The sequence below is a fragment of the Miniopterus natalensis genome, chromosome 2 (genome assembly GCF_054644295.1).
Source record: "Miniopterus natalensis isolate mMinNat1 chromosome 2, mMinNat1.hap1, whole genome shotgun sequence".
NCBI lineage: Eukaryota > Metazoa > Chordata > Mammalia > Chiroptera > Miniopteridae > Miniopterus > Miniopterus natalensis.
This window is the reverse complement of record NC_142082.1, coordinates 15,119,706-15,144,408: the sequence shown is the minus strand read 5'-3', so window position 1 is coordinate 15,144,408 and position 24,703 is coordinate 15,119,706. Positions and strand designations below refer to the sequence as shown.

Sequence of the window (24,703 nt, the reverse complement as noted above, 5' to 3'; positions counted from 1 at the left end):
ACCTGTCAGTAGTGGGATAACAAATGGTTGTTTTTGTTTCTTTCCTTACTACTTTTCTGTATTTTCCCAGGATCCTCAATAGACAAGTATTTTGTTGTTAATCAGAAAGAAGAAAAAAAAAGTAAAGAAAACTATTATAGAATTTCTAACTGTAATGATATCTCCATAAATTAAAGGGCCACAAATGGTCTATCCAGAGGGCATGTGTTTTGAGTTCGTTCGGTGATCTTTCTGCTCCAGCCTGGTGACCAGTGACACACATTGCCCAGCCTCCAGGCCAAGGTCTGGAATCCCAGCAGAGCGGAGCTGGCTGGCCTGCATGCAGATGGTCCGGTGCCCTTGGGTTCATCTGCATACTGTTCCAATCAAATGAGCTAACCAGTAACAGACCCTGCCCACTTTGTCCCACTTCCCACCATTACTAAGGCCAAAGTTCCCCAGCTCTGCACCATTTCCTATAAACAAGAGGTTGCCTATAAACATTCATGCAGACACAGGAGGTCCAAGGCTCATCAAAAATATTTGTCCACTGCCTCTAAATAGGATTCATGTTTACTTACAAGGTACTTGCCCTGGCAAGCAGAATGGTATCATTAATGAAAATGACAGTGGCCCACGGAGCCAGCATGGACAGGAACCAGTGACTTAATACCCATTGTTCTGATGACACTAAAAAAAGGGGATTATGACCAAGATACTTCTAGAGGTCAACAAGGATATGAGAAATAATATCCTAACCTTCTACCCCTCTCGACCCAAAAAACCATTTTGGCATATTTTACACCATTCGCCTTCACAGCACCCTTCTGGGAGCACGCTTCACATATTTCTCATTCTCTCTACTTTTTAAATCAACAAACTCAAAATAACAGGGATGATTTTATTTGACATCAAGGGATCCAGAAAGAGATGGTGGCTCTTCTTCCAGAGAGACACAGGATCAATTAGAACAATGTAGCCTACTTTAAACAGGGAAGGGGCTCCAGACCCAACCCTGGCCTTCAGCTGCCTCCATGTTCAAGTGAGGGGTTTGTACAAAAACACTTCGTTGGTTCCCTGCAGCTCAAGTGAAACCTATGATGGCATAAATCTCTATGTCATACTGACAACCGGAGCAGGAAGGAAAGTCTTTAAAGCTGGTGTTCAAGAATGTAAATTTCCATGTTTGCATACTAATTGAAAAGCAGTGTCTGTTTCGTTGAAGGAAAGTGAACACACTTTTGTGGTAACCTATACGAAATATCTGGGCATTTTCATTCATCGTTTAAAAATATGGAGCACGATTAGAATGTTGTTTCTGCTATTTCTTTTTTAAATGCTGTATGTAAACGGGTGTACTTCAAAATAATTTTGGGATAAGTAGTCTACCTTTCCAGGAAAAGAAAAGTTAAGAATTTAACTTGGGCTGGAATATTTTGTGCAAATGGATTTTACTATACTTGGTTTGCAAAGGAAAAGAATCACAGTGATGGGTGCTAAACATAGATGTAATAAAGCTGAGGGCAAAGTACTTGTGAGATGACACTAACAATTAGCAAAAAAGTGGCATCACCAGCATTAAAATAGGAAATCTGAGCCCATTCTGGGAACACAGTCCCGGGCTGCCACAGCCTTTCAGCCTCCCAGCTGGCCCAGCTCCCCAGCCGAAGGCCCTCGACCCCAGTGGACAGCCTTATAAGGCAACTCTGCTCACAGGGAAGATAAGCACAACACGAAGCACTTAACATTTCCAGAGGCCTCGACAAATATTAACTCATTAATTCTCAGTGTTCTGGAAGGACAGAGGAAGAAAGATACCTGGTTAATTACAGTTAATCATGGCAACGTGGGCAAGGAGCTGGCCACCCTCCTTGGGGGCCTGGTTCAGGGCCAGACGCGCCTCGGTTTTGTCGGGAACTGAGTAAACGCTTTCCTACTAATGAACAGGAAGGGGAGGAAAGTTTCTCAGCTTTGATGGCAAGCAAAGAACAGACTTCCCCCTCACCCTCTATCCCACGGAGTCTCCACAAGATTCCAGTCCTTAGAATTATTAAGACTGAAGTCAACAGCCTTGGAAAGGGGCAAGATGCAGGCAAGGGTCTGGAGTCAAGACCTAGCCCCCAAGAGGGGGTGAGACTTGCTCTCCCCAAGTTGGTTTCTATTTCCAAGGAGACACTTAATATACATCCTTTTACTTTCACAAATTAATGTGGCAATAGTGTCAGTAAGAAATCAGACAACAACCTATTCAGTAGAGGATTAAACAGCCTCATTAATTTTTTTAAAAATTAAGAAAATTTCAATGTAATAATTATCAAATAATGTTTACTGAGAATCTACACTGTATGACAGGTGCTAGAAATACAAGAGTAGTGTGTGTGTTAAAATATATATATATATATTTTAAGTCACTCAGACTGTAAGCTCTTCTAGAATCTGAAGTCCCCACAAAGGCAAGGCGCTTAGTTTTGTCACTGATTTATCCCAAACTGCCTACTATATGGCTGGCACATTGTAGGTAATATCTATCTATCTATCTATCTATCTATCTATCTATCTATCTATCTATCTATCTATCTATCATCTATCGAAATATATATATACACACACATATATAATTTTTTAAAATAAACTAAATTTTTATAAGAAAGAGTTCAAGGTCAAAAAAGCAAACATTTGTAGATATGCATGAAAAGATATATAATTAAAAATACTAGGTACCACATTTAGTGTGCTAAATCGGAGACTGACATAATAGTCCCTAATAAGTAGGAAAACCCACAGGGCAAGCCAGAAAGAAAGGAAATGTAAAGGCATGGAGAGGATGGGAGAAAGCACTCTAGGCACCTGGAGGTAGAATACCTTTGTAAGAACAGGGCACCCAAAAAGGGGCAACAACTCAAATGTTCATCAACTGGTGAATGAAGGAACAAAATGTGTCATTCAGTACAACAGGAATATTAATCAGCAATAAAAAGAAAGTACCAATTCATGTACAACATGGATGAACCTTGAAAACAATACTAAATAAAACAAGCTGGGTACAAAAGGCCACATTTTGTATTACTCTGCTTGTATGACATACATAACAGACAAATCTACAGAGACAAAAAGTGGATTAGCAGTTGCCAGGGGCTGGGAGTAGGGGGTTAACAAGCACAGGGGTGTTTTTTTTGGGGGGGGGATGGTGGTAGCGAAACTGTTCTAAAATTAAAGTGATGAATTGTACACTTTAGAAAGGTAAATTTTAAGATACCCTATTGAAGGTTGAATTATACCTCAATAAGGCTGTTACGTTAAAAAAAAGAACAGGGTACCCTCATTGACTAGCTGCTGTGTTGGAGGTTAAGGAGAGAGAGTGCCTGGGGGCAGACGGTAGACACCAAGTTTGGAAATGCAGGGAAGGGCCTGATCGTGTGGAGCTTTAAATGTCAGCTAATAAAATCTGGATCTTACCCACTAACTGCTCCACAAAAATGGTGGTGGACGGAGCTCTCCAGTCTTCAGACCACTTTCATACACACTGGATCCTTTGATCAAGGAGCCTCCAATGTCTCCAGGTGCTACCTGATTAAGGGCAAGTAACACCTTTGGAAGAGGAATTTGCCATTAAGGTTGAAGAGAGTTCGGGTGAGTGAAAGTCGGTGGAGGCTCTGAAGCTCTAATTTAGAGTCCAGACAGGTGAGGTGGAAAAGATGGGAAAGATTAGACTGTGGCAAGAAGTCAAAGACCACCCTGATTTTCTGAAAGTAGACATGCTATTTATAACCGGGGTGACTCACCTCCTTGAAAAGAAGTGGCCACATTATTGATCACTGAGGGCTTAGGCAGGTCCCATATCTCAAATTCCTCTCTCCTTTGAAGGCAGCATCCTAAGAGGCACGGAGCTCAAGAGACCTCTTGATCTCCTTGGAATAAATTTCTCTGAAGAAAGAGTACTCCAGACTGGCAGTGAGGTTTAGTGTAAGATGACAGATTTTGAACTGACTGCCCAGGTTCAAATCTAGGCTTTGCTGTTTATTAGCTGTGACCGAAAGCACGTTATTCAACAATCTGAGCCTGAGTTCCTCACCTGTACATCAGGCAAATGATGGTCGGTACCTACCAGACAGTGTAATGAGGACTGGAAGAGTTAACACACATGAAATGATGTGAACAGTGCCTGGAACAGAGTAAACAAGATCCCCCTTTAAACACATCAACTCTGCCTTTCCTTCACAGCACTTATCAGTCTGTAAGTCTATATTTACTTGTGCTTTTATTTAACATATACTTCCGGAAGGTCAAGGACAATGTCTCTTTGCTGCCCATTGTATCACCAGGGCCTAAATACAGCAGGAGCTTAATACCTTTGGAATGATTATATCACCTAGGAATTAAACATTCAGTTTCGAAGGCCATGAGCCACCACGGCTGATAAACAGCAGTGCCAGTCTGAATGGGCAGAATGAACACACAAAGAAACATGCCGTCACGGCTTCATCAAGGAAGAGAAGGGGAAACAGTCAAAGGGGAAAACACTTTCTTTTTTCCAGTATGCTAATCCAGACAGCTTGTGTGGCCTTGCAAACCTAGCTTAAAAAACAACTTAGCATACTGACATTGGGTTCTGCAGGTTGTACATCTGTCACCTATGGCATAGGCCCTGGTTGGGGAACCAATGACAAGTGACAAAATTCTTTAAAATATCCTCAGATTTTACCATTCATTTACTACTCTGTTATTCATTAAAAATTAACAGCCAAATGAGGCTTCTCCCTGCCACATAAATATGCCACAATCCTTGCTACATCCAAACTCTTATGACAGTGACACTCTCCTACCAGTGGCCATTTCTTTAGACCTATTTAAATCTTACCAGTTCATTACTGGCCCATCTCTTTCTTCCACAGAGCCTGTTTTACTCTCATCCACAACGACCTCTCTGTTTGGATTTCTAAGCCCTGCCTATATTACACAATGCTGTCAATTTATATAGACTGTTTTCCCATTGTTTTGTGTTGACTGGGTCCTTCCAAGTAGGCAGGAAAACAGCTTCTCTGTAGACACTTCTACATTCTCACTGACTGGCCAAGACAACCCCGGCTCGAAGCTCATCTTCAGTAAGAACAAATGACTGTACCCCAAGGGCATCAGACCTCTTCACCACCAATCAATGTTCTCTTCACCAACTCCTTCACCACCTCTCAACTGGAATCAAAGATTCAAAGAAAAAAAGGCATGTTTTTATTTTATTTGCAAAAGAGTTTCCAGTCCCTTTGACAAAGGAGCTATGTGCATATACGTTCAGTATTATTTCATGACCTCAATAGAAATTTACCCTGAAATACTGTTAGATTGAACGCTAAATGAGATGCAAACTCCATTCACATGTACCAGTCAGGATGAGTCAAGACTGAGGTTTCTATTACATCTGCTCACTTCCTAGAGTCACACTCTCAGAACATGTGTGTAGGCTTTGTGGAGGGTGTGTGCTCTGCAGGAATGTTCTGTTAACAATTAAGGAGACCTTGAGGGCTGGGGTTAATGGTGATTGCCCGGCCCACATGGAGAGACCTTAGCTCCACGCCTCAGACAGTATTTGGCTCTTGGTATGCTGTGGGCATCCACAGTGAAAACGCCCCTTGGGGGAAGATAAGAACACTCTGGTGGCCGGTAGTGCAGATTCAAGGATACATTTGGCAGCTTCTGCAGTGGAGCTCCAGGCCCTCTTCCTCAATTTATTGGGGAGAAAAAGGAACATTTTCACTAGTAGTGCACTGCAGGGTCCACACCTTTGTTTTAACTGTATCCATAAAAGTTCCTTCTAAGGATATGACTGGCTAGCTGTCCACCAAAACTGATGTCAAACTGACCCATGTGTCTAAGAGTGTTTCTATCCACACCTCAAGAGCAAAGCGACCACGTGACCAGAAAAGTGGAGCTACAAGGATCTATCCGCCAGTTCTGACACGCTTCTACAATATAACATCTCTGAAATGGGAAATGAATCTGACAACAGAGTTTAATTGGCAGTGTTGTTAGTTCCCCTGACAAATGCTGAAACTGCATCAATGAAAGTTTGTACATGCACACAGAACCACCATGGTACTGGTCATCACGGGTCGTTAAGTTTGTAGCCAGCAGTATCTATCATGGACTTAATATACAAGATCACAAAATCAACACTTTCATTATGTTCAATGAACTCAGGAATAACATCTCCAGAAATTACCTGCTAAGTATTTTAGTGCCTATAGCATTACCCGAAACAATTGGGCAATGTCTCGAAATGGGGTTAAAAAAAAAAAAGTCAACATGTAAGACTCAGGTGTTGTACATATCAGATTGGGATATTAATTCTGAGTGACAGACATCATATAAATGTGAAAAGTTCCACAGCAAAGAGCAACCCTTGAAACATTTTAAAATTGCAGTGTAAGGGGACGTAGGAAAATGGGCCTGCTGGTACTCTCGGTGGGAGTGTAAGTTAGTACAGTGCTTCTACAGAAGATTTGGCAATAAACATCTGCCTTAAGAAAGAATGTATGCCCTCTGACCCAGGAATTCCACTTCTAAAAGCTGAAGCTAAGGAAGTCACTACAGTGTATGCAAGGATTTAGCTAGAAGGATGCAAAGCACTGTTTACATCACAGAGCTGGAAACAAACTACACAATCAATAATATCCACTGGCATGCAAAGATGCTGATCACATTATCAACTAAAAGAAGTCAAATGTAAACATTATCATAGTACAAGCTCATTTTTGTTAAAATAGAGGGGAGGGAGGGTGTGAGGGGGGGGTGTGTGTGTGTGTGTACACAAAGAGAAAAAGGCTTTTAAAAGATACACTGGTTGTGGAAAAAGGAACTGAGAATTGTATGTTTCTTCTTTGCTTACCTGTACTTTCTGGGGGGTGAGGTGGGGGGGATAATGTAGGTGGATTTGCCAATAAGAAAAAAAAAGATTTTGTTTAAAAATTAAAAACAGTGAAAAGAAACAGGCACAATGTGACCCAATTAGGTAACCAAATTGCTTGGGAATCTTGGTAGCCTCAATCCTAAAAATGAAATAAATTAAAAATCCAATGGATTTATTATCATTATTTTATCTTAATCTTAAAATAGAAGCAATACATCACTACCCTTCCTTTGAGAAATGCTGGGAGAAATGACCCACAGAATTAAGTGCAAAACGGGATGTAAAATATGCAAAAAATCTCCCAAGCGATAATCTCTGCTGTACACCGGATCTAGGCTGCTGCCCACTGCTATAGGAGCGGGCACTACAAATGTCCAATACAACAAAAAACTGCATTAATATCCCCGAGCTTCGAATAAAGGGGAACCACCTCAGAACCTTACAGTATACTTACTGTCTATCCCACCGCCCTGTAGGAGACATTTCCTAATTCATATGACGGCAAATTCATCCATTAGGAGTAAGGAGAAAGGTGAGGAATTTATGGCAGGCTTCCCAAGGAATATGATTGCACTTGCATTTTGGAAAATATAATACTTATTAGGTTTGTGGAGAGATTTCGGAGAGCACTGGAATGAGTGGGAGGACCCAGATCAAATTGCTGGATCGCTATGCCTGGGTCCCCAGCACTGAGCAGCACCCCAGCTCGGCCTGGACTGACTTCCTCAGTGTAAAAGGAAAAACAACAGTGTTGTTGACTTCAGGATAAGCCCACACCAATAGCATTTCTCTATAATCATGACCCATGATTTACAATAATAGAAATGAGCAATTTGGGGTGTTCTGAAAGGGAGAGGAAGAGGCAGTTAATGGTTAAAGCTTCTCCAAGTATATCTGCCAAAACCAGAAACTAATAATATTCCAAGACCCACAGCACTTTTGAGGCTTTGCTCTCTCCCCACTGACTTGTTTTTGTTTTGAAGATAGAGAGTCAGCAGGTTGGGTGCACTATGACCAAATGGCAACAGATGCGGGTCTTGCAAAGGGCAAGACGCTTCCCTTTGATCATCTAAGAACATGGAGAGAATGGACAAACTGATCCATTTCTGACCAGGACATTTTCACCAGGACCCAAGGTTTACCAGTAGTTGCATGAATGTGAAGAGCTACAGACAAAAGCTGCTCTTCCACCCAATGAAACCAGACACACTCCATTCCTAAATCCATCAAAACTACAAACAAACCTACCTAAAATATGACAACTGCGAATGCTTGGAAGGCTGAAGCAGAAACAATTATCAATGCAAAGAATTTTAGTGCCATATACTGCACAGTTCTAAGCAGTTTAATGTAGAGATTATCATTCGTATTTTATTTTCTTTGTAAAAATACAAGCAGTGTTATAAAGATAACTGGAAAACAACCGATAACTAAATGCAGAACATATGCTAAATGTATACTGCTTATTTACCGCCAAATGAATCTAAATCAATATCTATTTCCACATCTATAAATTAATAACACAACAGTATTTCTCAAAAGTTTATGTGTCAAGAAAATGAGAAAAGCTACCAACACATCAGACACTGGGATTTTCAGTGAGAAAAATTTTTCCCTAGATACCCTGGAATTAGCAATGATCACATCTCTTTTAAACGATACGGCACCCCTCTCTTCATATTTCAGGACAATTAATGTACAAACAAAACCCTTTCATACTGAATCTGAGCATCAGCTTTAATCTTACCTCTGTTAAGTAGCTGGCGCTGTGAAGTCAGTAAAACGACTTTTCTAACCACCCCCCCAACATACAGTACTCACCAGATACACCAGCAGGCCTTTCTAAAAATATAGTTACAATGTAAAGCCAGCAGTAGTGGTGTAATAATGTGTTTTCTTTGAAAAGATGTTTGTCTTTTCAATGTTCTGAAAACTTAAGTAAACCACAAAACCATTTTCAACAAAATGTGTGTTTCTAATTATTAGTGGGAAGATTTATATTCCTGGGGGGGAGTTGGGGGGAGATGGTGTGCCTGGAAGAGCAGTTCTCTGCTGCAAGTCAACAAGAATTTACAAAGGCAAAATAATTTTGATAAGACATAACTACTTTCCTAGCAATATAAATTCAGGATCCTGCTGTACAAAGACGGACACAGTGAAAAGTCACTTCCAACTGAAGACAGGGAGCATCCTTAAGTAGGGGCAAGGCCTGCCAGTTCATCTAGGCCCACTAGCTAACAGCAAGGATTACGAATCCTGGGTAGGGCAGAAGCCACTTCTACTACCAGGTTGTTGGTTTAGATTTAGAAAAATAAAGACAGTAGTTAACACAGTTTTTCAAATCTTTGATTTATTTATAGGGTATTTACTAGCAAATCACAGCACCCCAGTTTTTACTGATGGAGAAACAGATCTTAGAAAATCTTTCTCCTCCGTCCCCCATTCAGTTTTTGTGCATTTTGCTGGTGATGGGTCTTTCAAGCGAAAGCTGAAAGCCAAGGTCAAAGCTAAATGTCACAGTGGGTATGATTCTGCCCAACCTGGTCCCTTCTTGCCTCTCGGGGGTTAACACTCTCCTGACGAACTCCTCTGGTGCTCAGGGTTGGTGGCTCCTGGCACTTGGACCCTTGGAGAAAAGTTCAGGAAGGAACCTTCTCCTCTGTCTCCTCCCCCATCAGAATGGCTAAAGCGGGGAGATTAATCTCCGAGCTCTGGTTTTCTGCATAATCCTCCTCAAAACAAAAAGACAAGCAGGATGGGACTTACAGAGTCCTTTTGTTTAGACACGGTCATTTCCTGCCCTTAGTGCACACCCAGAAACTCCCACCCATTTCTCAAGGAGAGGCACTGACTTTCTTAGCAAAAAAACAAAACAAAGTTCAGGCTTAACACCATTCTACCCAAACAGCCTCCCCCTCCAGCCCAGGTAGATTTGGGCCAGCCAGCCACCCAGCGCTCCTGTCACCTGGGGGAATGGAAAGTGGAGTAAGTGGGGAAAGGGAGTGGAGTTTGTTCTAAATGCACAGCAGGCCTTGCCTGTCCAGTCCCTATATTTTAGTTAAGGAAACGAGGCCTCAATGACTTGTCAAAGATAAAACTGCTTAAATGACTTGTCCTGGGTCCCTCAGAGAAAGAGAAATAATAAGAAAAAACAACAACAAACGAGGAGTGCTGATGATTTGGTCAAGAACTGACTAACATAAGGATTTATGTACCATTGGTCCTAAGACTATCAGACAGTGGATTACGGTGAAGTTGAAAAAGTTTGTTCAAGGTCAAGTATTATGACATGAATGCCACAAATGGGGATTATCCAATGGCCACATTTTCACGAGTGCATCAGTGTGCTCCATTAACAGGCAGTCGGATGACCGAGGCGATGGTCTTTCATCCTGAAACGTCACCCGTTCTGCTTTACAATGAATAAAAACAGCTCGCGAGTCCGTGAGCCTGGCCAGTGGGTGTAAACTGTGGCTGTGAGAGCCTCCGCAAGGGTTCACAAAACCCAGAGGCTGGCTCCTGGCTACCCCACAGGTGCCTGAGAGCCGGATTTGTCCAGCTAAAGCCTACATTATCTCGAGCTACGTGCGTTTTTACTTTGTAGGTAAACGGAGGGAAAGAAAGCACATTGAGCTGGAGGCTAGACTAAATCACAGGACAGGGAGTGCTAAGTCTCTCCAAATCAATTCCACCTGGGCTACTAACGTTAACCCTTTGCAAGCCAACAGTCACATCTGCAGAACAGGAATCCAATTCATCTTCCCTACTTTTACTCGTCGCCCCACGCCAGGCCCACATTTCACTCCTGGCTCTGTGAAATTATGTACTAGGTTTCCATTCTAACTGGAAAAAGGGAAGGAAGGAGTCCTTTATGTGTGAAAAACTGTGCATAACCCCTAACCACTCCCCTTCCACTCCCCCCTCACCTCCCTACAGGACTTGCTACCACCCCAAATTTCTGCTTAAAAGCAGTGATAATTGTATTTCCTGATATAATTAAGTGGAGACAGGGTTCCAGAAATTATCACCTTGAAGGCAGCAATAATTAAAATTTAATCTAAAAACTGCTGGAAAAGGTTTATAATGCTGTGGTGTATTTGTACAGGCCTGAGTTTGGCAGGTTGGTTTGTGTTCTAGTTACTTAAAAATAACAAATATATCGAGCAGTTTCAGGCATTGTTCCAGGTGTTGGGGGTTAACCTGCCTTAGGACAGAGGTCCCCGCAGCCTGGGAGTCACATTCCAGGGGTACAAGACAATTAAGTACACAGGTAAAGTCAGTGACCAAGGAATACAATACGGAAAATGAAAGAGAAGGGATGTAACAGTGGCTTGGAAAGTGGGGCTACTTTAAATTTGGAGGTCAGAGGTCTCCCTGGGTAACATCTGAACTGAGATCTGAATGAAGGACAATGAAGTCGCAGCCCTATAAATATCTGGGTACAGGGGTTTCCAGGCAGCCTGACTAGCCAGCACAAAGGCCCTGAGGCAGGAACAAGTTTGGCAAGTTGGAGGTACCTAAATAAGGCCCCAGCAGCTGAAGCATAATGAATGAGTCTGATTCCCGGTAGATGAGGTCAGAGACCGGCAGGGCCCCATCACATGCACCACGGGAGAAATTTTAAGCTTCTACCCACCAGCTGTAAAACCTTAGACAAATTACTTAATATCTCAGAGCCTCAGTTTCCTGATCCCTAAACATGGGATGACAGCACTTCATTTGGTTTGTTAAAGTGCAATGCTTAAAACAGAGCAGACACTACTCAGTAAATGCTTAATGAATTAATGTGCACAAATATCCGTAAATGCTTTTACAAGTCTGATTATATTTTGATATGCACGTGATCTTCAGTTCTCCCTCCAATTTATTTTCTTATACATTAAATAAGACTGAAAAGGAAATTTGAGCAACAAAAATGGTCTTGGTGTTAGTTAGCTCAAACAATTCTTTTGCTCATTAACGGGAAAATGCTTCGAGGTCCTGGAAAAGAAGGAATTGGGCTTCAATAAGTGAAGAGGAAAGAAGGCAGAATCAGAACATAGTGATTTGGCTTAATAGTGGCTGGCTGGACTCCGGCAGCTCTGTGTTCTATGGATTAGCAAGGCCCTGGGGAGAAGCAATTACCAACATTTTTGGTCCCCTGTCACCCAGCATCCCTGGGCAGGCACAGGACGGAAGAGTGTGAGAGTGCATGTGTATGTGTGTGTGTATGTGTGTGTGTGTGTCCGCCCGTCCCTCCCCCCAACCCCAAAACACATCCTGCCGGCTTAGAGGGATACTGTATTGAAAAACAGATGCCTCTTTGGAAACTCACACGTTTTAAGTCCCGTAAATCACACATGCTGGGTGAAGTAATTACACTTTTGTAGCACTTCCCCTGCAGCACAAAGGAAATTCTGGTACTTCTGTAATAAGATAGCACTTTCTAAGCCATGGCGTCTCTCACGAGGCCCCAACTATCCATCCTATAGGTGGGCATAGGAGAATTTTCACAAAACTGGATCCTGGGGATTCGAAGGAAAACAACTTTTTAAAAATCTTTGAGATTTCTCTTAGGATAATGTTGGTGACCTGCCAGCATACCTACCTGGTGACCTAATTCAGGAAGAGCAAAGGAATGTCATTTAAAAATCAACTCATGAAAAATAAAGGCTATTTCAAAATAGAAACTGGCCTCCACCTTATTTGCGGGGGTTGGTGAGACGCACCTCAATTTTGAGACTCCCAGATTTCTCACACCTTTGCAAAATCCGAGGGGCTGAGAGGTTTGAGCTGGGCTGCTGCGGCATTCCCTTCGCATTTAAATTTGTGTGACAATGCTGTATTACAACCCGGAATCTGGAGCTAATCTTCCCAGAGTGATGGGCATTTATTACAGCTATTTCCTTTTTCTCCACCATTCTACGTAATATGCATCATAATGGTTGCAATAGGGTTAAAACCTGAGAAAGACAAATGCAGGTTGTTGTCTTCAATTCCCAGACTACCTTTTATTTTTCTTTCTTCACTCGCAGACCCTTAGCCAAGAGCAGAAAAGGCAGGCAAATTTTAGGAAAGCACGAAATGAGTAAATTAAAAATATGACCCACAGAATAGATGCCTTAGGTCGCTGGCTAAAGGCTCATCTTACTATTTCACCCCCAAATAAAGTCAAAAAGGAACAAAGCAACTCGGGGACATTTTTTTCTTAGAAAACCACTCAAGCCTCTCTAGGCGATCCACCTTTTACTTTCAAACCCACCTACAAATGTTATGGTAGCTTGATCTTCCCTTCTAGGCACAGTGTGTGTGTGTGTGTGTGGGGGGGGGGTTGAGAGCCTGGGAATTAACTGCAAATTTTAGAGGAAAACAATTTCCACTGACTGTAGATGAATGCAAAAACAAGGGTGTATGAGAAATACTTTATATACCTAGATTTTTCTAAGCTCCTCCCCATTCAGGCTTTCAAATGGATAAGTACACCAAACACTATTAGGTTATAATTAGACAGATCACATGTAATACATTTTTATGTTCCTAAATTAAAGAGTGCTTTATAATTTTTGCTTTAATTTTTCCCAAGAATTTCCAGTTCTCCTGAAATACTTTTCTTACATAGAAAATACTCTCTTACATAAAGTTTTCTTACATAAAACTTTAAGTAAAATTTCTTTCTTAAGCCCACACAGGCTTCCTAGGAACTAGAGTCCCAGCACCTCTCTTCAAATTTCCCGGCGCTCTCGCTCACATTGCCCACTGTTTCAGTTACCAGACATAGATTCTTGAATTGTTCTGAAAATTGCTTTTCAAGATCAAACCTCTGCATCTCAAAACCAACACCTTCACCTCCTACTTGCCTACTTCTCCCCCCCTTTCAACCTGTTTTCTTTTTCTACAAATACAGCCACTATTTAGCTGGCCGTCCACTGGAGAAACGCAAGAGGCTTCCCAGACGCAGCTGTCTTCTCTCGGGCGCATCTGACAGTTGTTGAGGGCCCTGAACACCTCCGTGTCTCTGTTCAGTTGCCCTGGCCAGACACTGCCTTACTTTAAGGCCAGGACTCTCTCAACAACTCTTCCAAAACCTGCTGCACCCCCTTTCCCAATGGAATGTCCCAGAATGCCAGGCCCCTCCTGCGTAGCAGCCCAGCTCCCGTCAGGAGAAGAAGTCTGGCTCCCGGGCATGAAAAGCCAGCTCCTCACCATCTCTCCACGAGGCAACCCTCCCTCCCCAGGCTCATCCTTACTTTCCCTTCCTCTTCTGCCATGCTTGTTTGCTGTCTCAAAAGGTTTTGTGTGTTTTTTTAAGCCTCTGTATTTTCATATTGGTCAATCTTTCTCCCACTGTCTCAACCCTTTCCTCGTCTGGCTAAATTTTAAATTGAGGCTCAGCTCAAATGTCACCTCTTTTCAAAGCTCTGCTTGGCACAGCTCCATCACCCTCTCCTTGCACTGTGGGCTGTGTTCCTGCTTTATTACACCTCCTTGTTTACACAGGGCCATCACCACTAAACTGGGAGGTCTACCTCTCATAGATCTCGGCATCCCCAGAACCTGCACACAAAGGCCCCAGTTACTCAGCCTCTCAGAGTTTCAGTGGCTCCCCACAAAATGCGGTTCATCATCATGGCAATACCCACATCGGCCTGTTGTAAGGATGAGATGATGTAATGCAGATCAAGTGCTAGGCCATTACTTGACACACAGTAAATACTCAAAAGTCAGCAATCATTTCTCGAGTGGATAGAGAGTTCTGAACATTTCACAAGATGAAATATTCCACTATTTTCTTTTTTCTGGTATCAGTAAAAATGGCAAACTGGGCAACTTTATTCTGATAAGCTCAAACATGTATATAGGTTTTATATGCATGTTTTTTATATACAGTCAAGCATACCCTCCTCCCCACCCCAACATGCACACACGCGCACGCACACACACACACACACAATACACTGAAGTTGTTTAAATCAGTTTTCCAATACACGATAAAGAGTCATATCCAAGTTATCCCCAGACATCAAATAAGCTCATCCCCATCAGGGATGTATTCTGATATCAACATAACATCAATTTAAATATCTGGTCTCACATGGCCTCAAGCCCACTAAGCCATGCAGCCTCTTTTGCTACAGCTATTATTAAGGTTCATTCCCCTCATTCCTTCCTAAGTTTTTTCTTTGACTGAAGCAAGCACTGTTCAAGAGGAACATTTGCATTCCCTTTCCCCTGTCCCCAGGCAGACAGTAAGGTGCCAAATGAAACTGAACACAAACATTCCGAAGTGGCTGTCACACAGAGCAGGCTTGTTTGGGAACTCAGGGAGCTCTGTGCGCTTCCACCAAGGCTTGGAGAAGCTCATGTCCAAAGGATCAAAGCGAGTTCCACAGAAGAAACCAAGTTCCAATGGTGAAAACCTAAATGCACCTTGTTTTGAGCGGCCCGCAGTGGCTGCTGGCCAGACCAGGCATGCTCACCTGTGCACTCAAATGGAGGCTATTAATGGCAGGTGGAGGGAGTTAATTCCCCAGCTGATCCATCCATGACTTCTCTAAATCCCCTGTGGGCAAGGGATCTCAATCATAAACAGTGGCTGCTTTTTAACAGCTTACCTACGCAAAGTGATCATCACCAACCCTACCAATAAGGCTATGTTTATAAATTATACATTTATAAAGGGGTGTGTGTGTGTGTGTGTGTGTGTGTGTGTGTGTGTAACTTGCAACTGTGTGTGGTACTTCTCTAGTCCTGGGGTACTACTATCCATGGGTAGGTGTTGGGAATACCATGATAAGATGTCATTGATCTTTTTTTAAAAACTATAGGAAGGAAGGTAATGATTCAGGAGTTAAATGGAGATAACAGAAAGTTAAAATGGAGATAACACAGAGATAACTGAAATTCTGAGGAAATCATCTGTTTGGAATTGGGACAGCCAGGTGATGGGATCCTGCAAAAACGTAGGCTGACACTTGGCTCCTGCCTTGAAAGCAGCTCAGGCTAACTCAAGAGAAAAAAGGCTCTTGACGCAAATGGTTTGCGGAGTATGGAGGTGCCTTAAGGCCCTCTGGTCGAGTTTGGACCTTCCTGTGTGGAGAGTAGAGCAGTGCTGAAGGAGCTGAGGAATCAGAGGACCCAGCAATACGGTACAGGAATTGAGAACGCAGGTCGGAACAAAGGGAGCTGCTCAAGATCACTAAAATGAGCCGGGAAAAAGGAATGAGTGAGAGAAACAGTACGCAGAGAGGCTACCGGGAACAGAAGGGGTCTGATTCCCGCAGCAAGGCTTGTGAACAGAAACATGTAACCAACCCGAAGTTTTGTGACACCTACAGATATTGCAAAGAAAGTTAATGACATCTAGAGAGCAAAAGATTTTTGCTTTTGTTCACATGTTCATTTTAGAAAATTCCAAAAGCACCAGAAAGTAAGTAAAAATGACCAGTAACCACCAGATAATTTTTATTCATATTTGGGGTTTTACATATGTATATTTTTAAAGAACTGGCATCACATAGTATAAAACTTTTAAATTTTCTCCTTTCATTTAATGTTATAATACTGAGGATTATCCCCTCAATCGAAATGTAGTCAGAAGCTGGAAGAGACAAAGTCAGCCTCTCCCATACAGCCGTCAGAGCGAGCAGGGCAACGCTGACGCCTCGATTCCATGCTCACACCTTGACTCTAAGATTTCTGGCCTCCAGAACGGGGAGGGAACACATTTCTGTCGTTTTTAAGCCACCAAAATATTTTTTTTCTTCTCCATGCCAACACTGATCACTTTGTCCTCAAAGCAAACAATATGAGCCCACAACAATTATATAAAAGCATCTCCAAAAGAAACTTCTACCCTATACCAACTATCTAGTCAATCAACAAATACCCCTGGAAACGCAGAGATAGAGCATGAGCCGAAGGGTTTATCAGGGAAATTTTAAAGCCACTACTGGAATAAGAACAAAAGTGCACGTCATATTGGCAGTGGGTCATTTTACTATGAAGTCACCACGTTTTCACCCAAAACACTGTCACCAAATCCTATTCTATGACTGAAGTATAAGCTTATCGTATTAGGTTTGATTTGGAGTAACAGAGACTCCAGGCTTGGTTAAACTGTATAAAACCATTCTGTACTTTTCCCAGGTCATAATGTAGATTAATTTTAACACGCAGGGAAAACCTGAGGTTGCCACATCAAATTGACTTGGTACCCTTTCTCTGTGCCAATTATAAGAAACCATTTTCTTCCTGACCCTGGTATTTTGGCAAAATTACTAACCACTTTAAAAGGACTGCGAGGTAAGGATCCGTATTAACTTCTGAGGAACTGACTTTCCTGCGTGATTTCTGCCCAACATCTGCCAAACATCTTTTTGATCAATATTCCAACACTGCCAAGTGCTTCGCTTTTTTAGTTTTAAGTACAAGAAAATTCAGTGAAAGCAATTTAACAAAAAATGACTCTAACACCAGCACCTCAACATAATAAAAATTTTTTGAAATTCCTATTTTGAAAATTCAGTGACCAAAGAAAATCAATTATTTCTGCCTACTACTAGATTTTAAAAGCTCTTGATATTTAAAACAATTGACAAGACAAATGAAAATGTCTATTACTTACACTTAATTTTAGTAAAGTCTGGCCAAGTGCAAACTGCCAAAGGTGCTTAAGAGAATACTTACTGCCCAGTCCAAAATTGGAGACAAATTCTAGGAATTATTTTATTAAGTATAAAATGATGTAAGAAATAATCTAATGCCCTACACATAAGCCTTATAAATCTCAGACCCCTGTGAGAGTTTGACAACTGGTTTTTCTTTATAGGAACAGCTTGCATAGGAATACACATGTAGAGGAAGTTAGAAAGCCAGATGTGTTATCTCTTACATAGCTGGCTAGCCAAATCTTAAAATTATTTTTTTCTCAAAGTTTTAAATATTATCCAAAGCAGAAGTCTACGTCCTGCCCAAGTTCTCAGAAACGACCCACCTTATAAAGCTGCAAAAACTCTCCTAAATATTAGACTGTTCAATCTATACAGTTGGAACCACATAAGTGTTTCTGCATCAGTTATTTCAGTGTAAGCTTTAGAAGCTTCGAAGCAGGGATAAAATGTCCAGGAAAATAAAAGGAACTTATTTAAAAAACAGAGAAAAAGAAAAGTTGGATTCTATAATGTGGCCGAGAAAGAGTAAATTACCCTGATGATCTATGAAATAAACTATTTTCTCTTAGTGATGACTGGGCTCTCTCTTCCCCATCAGTTCAATCACCGCCAGAAACAACAAAACACATTTTCCCTCTCTTGTATACACATTTTGTTTGCATGTGCTGTTTACCAGAGTCCTCAGCTAAGACTTTTAAATGGGTTTGAGGACAAATTGCTGATCGCTGGGTGGGCAGGAAAGGGATCCAGGGTGGTGGTTTTGTATAATGCTGAGCAGATTCATGGGACTCACTAAAAACCATATTTATTTTACTTGTGGCTTTCAGGGTTAGACAGAAGAGGTTACGAGTTTTTCAAACTCAAAACATAAACCCCAAACAAGGAATTGGGGCAAAATTACCTGGATCATTCAGGCCAACTTACTCACTTTTCCTGAAATTTTAACACTATAACCCCTCTCTCTTCACGGTGTATGTTTGCACACACTCCACCTCTTGTACGACTTGGGTTCTGAAATCTTCCTAACTGTCCTCTTATTTTTAAAATAAATACCTTGGGAAGACTACCGACTACTTCCTAGAGCCACATGGCATGCCTACCTGAAAAGGAACAGTCAGGGCAACAGGACAGGTAAGAGGCAGTGACTGTGCTGTGATCGCCTGTGGTTCTAACTGGACACAACCTCCCACATTAACGTGACCAGGAACAGGGCAGGCAACACCTCAAGTACTGTCAGCAGTTAGGCTGAGAAAGGTCAAGCAAAAAAAAAAAAAGTGACTTTTCTCTAATTTTATCAAGTTAAGTAGGTTATAGTTTGGGGACACACAAATCACTTTTGCTACCTATCAAAAGCAAAAAAACTAACACTCTTTGGTTTGCCTGATTAACTTTTTCCAAGTTTTCTCAAGGAGGTGAACAGAGAAAGATGGTTTCATACAGTGTATTTTCACCCACAGACGTAAACAGATTGCCACCCTAATTGAAATAGAAAGGTTTCTGAAGCAATTATTACCTTGATGTTTTCAGGTGAATTAGTTAAAATGTAGCAAGTCTTAAAAAAAAGGCAAACTTGCCGCTGTTAAATTTTATTTCAATGGTAGGGAAAATACATAGCAAAGCAGCTAGTAAGGTTCAAGAAAAAAAAAAAAGGAACTTGAAAAGCGAATCTTCACCTCTCTGAAAAAAAATAAAAGTCTATGCTATGCCTTCACTCGCAGTTAAAAACAAGAATGTAAACAATGCTTTCCAAAACAACAGTTTGTAATCGAATAGGCAATTTCCTCAGGTGAGAAGGCAAGTTTTGGCCTGCTGCAATTCACCTAGGTTCCCCTGCCACACAGCTGTGAGAAGAGTGAAATCCCACACTAATTTTGCATGGTCTTAGGTCTCTCCTCTATTTTCCCCATTTAAATAGTTCCCAGTTTACAAGTGGGCAATGTGCTGACGGCGTATACGTACTTATTAAATCTTCCACAAAGTCTGGCTTCAGTATCAGAACTTTAGATTGCACATAACATAGTATCTCAGTAGTAATCTCAACATCCTACCCGCTTTAGAATCTGCTTTCCCTTCTGCTAACCTTATATATTAGGATGCAATATCTTTTTTTTTTAAATTTTATTCTTGTTTAAAATATTACAGATGTCCCTTTCTGCACTAACTTTAAGAGCGCTTTATGGATCATATCTCGATGCATACTTTCCTGCATCTACACACTCTGAAGTTCTTTTTAGAATGTTTAAGAACTCAGCTAGGTGGGCTCTTAAAAAGTAGGCTGGAAGGACTGTCTCTTGGACCTGCAGGAACAGAACCACTGAACAGGCCACCACAAATATCCTAAGGACAAAATTCTGAAGCGTGTGTTCAGAGGTCCCCTCCCACTCTTACTGAGTTTTGTTTCTATCCAAGGGGCGCTGCGCAGCAGCCACATTTTGTATCGTTCCTCGAGTCCCACCACATGAAATTCACGCTCAGAAGTCAAGGTCCTATTAATAGAGCCTCGATGAGCACTGGGTGAATTGTCAAGTTTAAAAAAAAATTTTTTCCCCCTACTCCCCATGACCGCATCGCCCTAAATTAACAAAAACCTAATCACCCAGGTTCGGGGTCTCTGACTCATCAGAGAAGAATGTGGCTCAGGAGTTATCTATTAATCCAAAATGCCTCAGCGGGAAAGATATTTCACCAAGAACTTTCAACGCCGAGCGGGAGGGGGCAGGGAACAGGAGGTACCTTTTAAGACGAACTTTCCCCGAGTTCTTCACGCGCACAAACACCCCCCGCAACTTCCAGCGCCAGACGCAGGGCCAAACCCTGACCCTCCGGGTCCCCATAATCGGAGGTCACCCGGGAGTCAGGTCTCGATTCCGCTTTTAAAATCTCGGGCAAACAAAGCTGAGCATTATGCTTACAAGAAGTCTCCGAAAAGTCCGAAAAGTTACGCAACTTCAGGCACGCACCCCACCAAAACACGAAAACATACTCTTCCCGGGGGCCACAGTCCGGGGCAGTTCCCCACCCCCTGGGCTGCGGCGCCCCGGGACCCGCGCCCCGCAGCCTCGCCCCGCACTTTGGAGGGAGCCCGCGCGCGGCCGGCGTCCCGGGCCGTGCCCGCCGCACCGAGCCCCCGTACCTCTTCCTCCTGAAGGTTGGCCTCGTTCGGGGTGTTCTCCTTCTCGGCTTTGACGCCGTTGTTCATCTTCCTGGTCCTTCCTCGCCGGGCAGGGCTGGCGCGGGGCTGGGCGAGGGCGCGCTCGCCCACTCTTCCCTTCCCTTCCCCGGGCGCGGCGGGCTGGAGCCCGGGCAGCGGCGGCCGCGGCGGGCGGCGCAGGAGGCGCGAGGGACGCTGCGCGCGGGGCGAGGCGCCGGCGGACGGAGGGGCACCGAGACAATCGGGACCCCGGCGGGAGACCTGGAGAGCGAGGGCGGGCGCGAGGGGAGGAAGGAAGAAAGGATGGGGCGAGGACGCGCGTCCCAGGAGTCGCCCCAGAGAGTTGGGGGGGCGGCCCGAGCCTGGCGGCTACCGGAGGGAGGGGGCGAGGGGCGCCCGGAGAGGCGGAGGCGGAGGTGCGGGGCGCGGGCCGCGGCTGGGACGCTGGGACCGGAGCGCCGCTGAGTGCGCGCTCCAGGCAGGCTCTGGGAAGTCCAGGATCCAGGCGGCTCCCTTTCTCTCGCCTTCTTCCCTCCCCTCTCTCCTCCCCTCCCTCTCCTGCTGCCTCCGCCCTCCCGGGTCTGGGCTGCAGGCTGTCGCCGGGAGGGACGCGACCCGGACGGCGAAGCCCCCCGCGAGAGGAGGGGCTGCGCCAGGGGCGGCCGACCCGCAGCCCAAAACCGTGCGCCGGGGAGGGGCCTCGGGGATGCCGCCTACCCCAGCCCCGCTCCGCGGTAGGTCGGAGGGTTAGGGCCGCCGAAAGGGGGGTGGGGGGTGATCAGGTCCTTAGGGTAACCCCGGGGTTGGCCGGCCCCGGGCGCCCCGCGGCGGCGCGGGGCCCGAGCTGGGGAACTGGTGGGGCCGTGCGCGCGAGTTCGGTGCGGGGCTTGGGAGAGCCGGGCCGCGGCCGGGCGACCACCGCGAGGCGTGATGTGCCACTTTTGTGTGCTGCGTGGTCACGGGGGACTCGCACTCCTCTCCGTGAGCCTGCGGCGGCCCCTAAACCTACCCCTCCTTTTCAGCTCCGGGCTAGACCATGTCTTCCCTTCCTAGCCGGCAGCTGGAAATGACAGGATGCGAGAACTCGAGTGACATCCGGGGGCGGCCCGCGTCGGCGTTTTGAGGCTCAGCTTGAAGCCACCTCCCACGCCGGGTCCTGGGAAACCGCCGCGGCGGCTCCCCGCTGGGCTCCGGGGGCGGGGGGCTGCTCAGTTTCCCCTCCCCGCGCTCTTCAGGCTGCTCTGGAGTCGCCTGTTCACCTGGCTGCCTCTCTGTCTCTCTTTTGAGAGACCGTCCCTGGAAGACTAGACCGTGACCTGTTCGTCTTTTTAATCCCACGGCTTTTAAAACAGGCCACCTGGTCTACAGCAGACATTCGACAGGTCCATCTGCCGGCCGAGGGTGTCCAGCGCGGGCGGTGACCCTCGGCGCGCCGGAGCCGCTCCGGGAAGGCGCTCGTTGGGGCGCGGACCCGGGGGGACAGCCTGGCTGCTTCCCCTCGCCTGTGAAACGGGACCGGTTTGTTCGCCTCCCAGGAGTTTGCCCTTAGAGCGGGTTGCAGGCTGGGAGCGACGGGGCGATCGCGCCTGGCACCCACTCGCACCGGTTTTTACAATACGTGGAAGCTAACATTATTATTAAGGAAATTTGCATTTATCCCGGGGCCACGGGGATGTGTCATGTAAGCTTTTTCAAACACGACCGCTACGTACAAACACACTCATTTGAAACTCCACGGGTCGGTAGGTTCCGCTCCGCTCCGCACTCCCCGGAATCCTCCCCTCCCGTTAGCGCCGCAGCCGTCGCAGTTTCTAATTATTTATTTGCTCGCTTCCCTGTTTACCTGCCCCCCCCCCACCCCACTGAACATGCTTTACGAACTGGTTTCAGTGCTGCTGGGGGGGGGGGGGGGAGTGGAAGATAAGGCTCCCCTGTTGGGGAGTTTGAAGCGGTGTTGTGGCGACAAGATACCAAAACAGCTCCACGGCAACACGATCGCAGATCCGGGTTCAAACTGTGGAAACTCAAGAACATATCTTTTCTTGGAGCCAGCATTACGCAGAGAAAAACGGTTGTGATACGTGGGTTTTTCTTGGTCGTGCGGGGAGTCTGAAGATTGTGACACAGAGATTTCATTTCTGTCTTGATGTCCTTTTTCTCTACGCGAAAAGAAAGGTGCGCCCCGGCTGAAAATAAGCCCGGAGTCTCCGCACATTGCAGCTGGAGTTACCGAGGCGGCTGGGGCTGCAGTTACCCGGAGACGCGCGCAGCGCTTCCGCCCGCGGCCCGCTGCTCGCTCGGCTCGGTGCACGCCGCCAGGGGGCAGTGTCTCCCCGAGCCGCGGCCCGCGGTGGTCTGCGGCCCCGTGCGCGCCGGGAACGCCGGCGCTTTCCCCTCCTTGGCCTTTCTTGCCTTTTCCTGAATGCGCTTCACAGAAAGGCCTTGTGTGGCTGGAGCCTGGCAAAGGCCCAAGGAAAATGACAGTTGATCTCGTCATTGATGGTTCCTTGCAGTCAGACTCCGTGTAGAAGTAGGTGGAAGATTTGGGATTCCAGGGCGCTGGGAGAGCCTCCCCTACCCCCACCCAGGGAAATGTGGCCGAATTCCAAACCAACAACCTGATTCCTTTGTCTTTAAGCCAAGCCAGCACTTCGTCCATTGTTAAAAGTAAAAAAACAAACAAAACAAAAACCTCTGGGATTAAAAAAGAAAAAAAAAAAAACAGTAATAAGTTTCATGAGAGGATTCTTGTTTGGCTTGTTCATTGTGTTTCCAATACCTACACAGTACCTATCACATAGTAGGGTCTCAAGAATTAATTCTGAGTGAATGAACACATTGTCTTATCAGTTTTGAGCCTGGGGCTTTGAGTGATACTAGATCCTTCCGTGATGGGGCAGGAGGGTCTGAATCCCTGGAAGCCTCTCCAGCTCTCTGGTGGAGAGCTAGCAGGAGGGCACTGGGCAGAGTCATGGGAGTGATCTTTATCCATTATTTTGCAGAGGGGAGACCCCAGATAGAGAGCTTGTGATGGATGGGACAACTGGTGAGATTTCAAGAGAGAAAAAATAAAATTGCACCACTCAGCCAGCCGACTGCCACATCAGGCAGTTGACAACAAAGCAGGGAGACCTGGAATAGATAGTCAACTGGGAGAGTGAAATTCAGAGTGTTTTCAGAAGCGTGTATGGAGTTGGGGTAATATGCCAGTAAAACGGGGGGCTCCTATTTTGTCCTGTCCATTAAGAACGGTTTAGGCTTATCTGAAAGAACAACAGAGTCGTGTTGCCAACAAAACTCGGTAAAAATCTGTAAATTTGGCTATTTATAAAACCTTGTGAGTGTGGGGAAAGAGTTTGACTGGGGGTGGGGTGGAGTTGGGGTGGAATGTACATTCCTTCGGGATATAAATGATCTTTATGACCTGTTTACTACTTCAAAGAAAGAGAGTTCCAAAAGTGAGATCTCCACAGTAGCAATAGTTTCCAGACGCACTAAGTTATAAGCCAACAAAGGGACTTTATACTCTAGAAAAATGGGGCTAATGACGGAGAAACATCTGCTTTCTGTCCTGCCCACCACCCTACCGCACTGCTGCTGGCCCCCCAGGTTACATGCCGGATCGGTAGGGAAAGATTGTATGCACCTGTAGTTTTTATTACTCATCTCTGCTCTCTGGCAGTGTTCATTTTGAGGCGTGCTTCAAGAAATCTAAACCTATAATTATGTCTTAAATGTTTCTCTCTGGGAATCACGGGCATTAAGGTCTATTTTGAGGCTTTGTATCTATGTTCGCGCTGAAGCAGAAAGCTACAGTACCTACCACATGTGTTGTGATGAGCTCTTCTGCATCCTCTGCTGGACCAAGCAAGTTTTTTGAGGCCAGAGTGTGTTTTATTGGGTTTTGTCATCCTTGGCGTTTCTTTCTCCCTCACCCCACGCCCACCCACCTCCAGACCATACCATCTTCCCCCGATTTATTTATTACTTTTTAATTTTGGCTAAAAAACACACATGATAGTA

The 24,703-nt window shown here is 44.8% G+C and overlaps 1 protein-coding gene across 3 annotated transcripts in view; it reads right to left on the bottom strand.

The window, feature by feature from the left end:
- Positions 1–20,807, bottom strand: part of RBPMS (RNA binding protein, mRNA processing factor) — a 148,772-nt gene extending 127,965 nt beyond the window's left edge. For all 3 annotated transcript variants that reach the window (XM_087814149.1, XM_087814148.1, XM_087814147.1), the window contains exon 1: positions 20,663–20,807. In XM_087814149.1, coding sequence (XP_087670275.1) covers positions 20,663–20,728 — 66 coding nt within the window. In that variant the 5' untranslated portion in view covers positions 20,729–20,807. The remainder of the gene's footprint in view (positions 1–20,662) is intronic.
- Between the last annotated feature and the right edge of the window lie 3,896 nt (positions 20,808–24,703).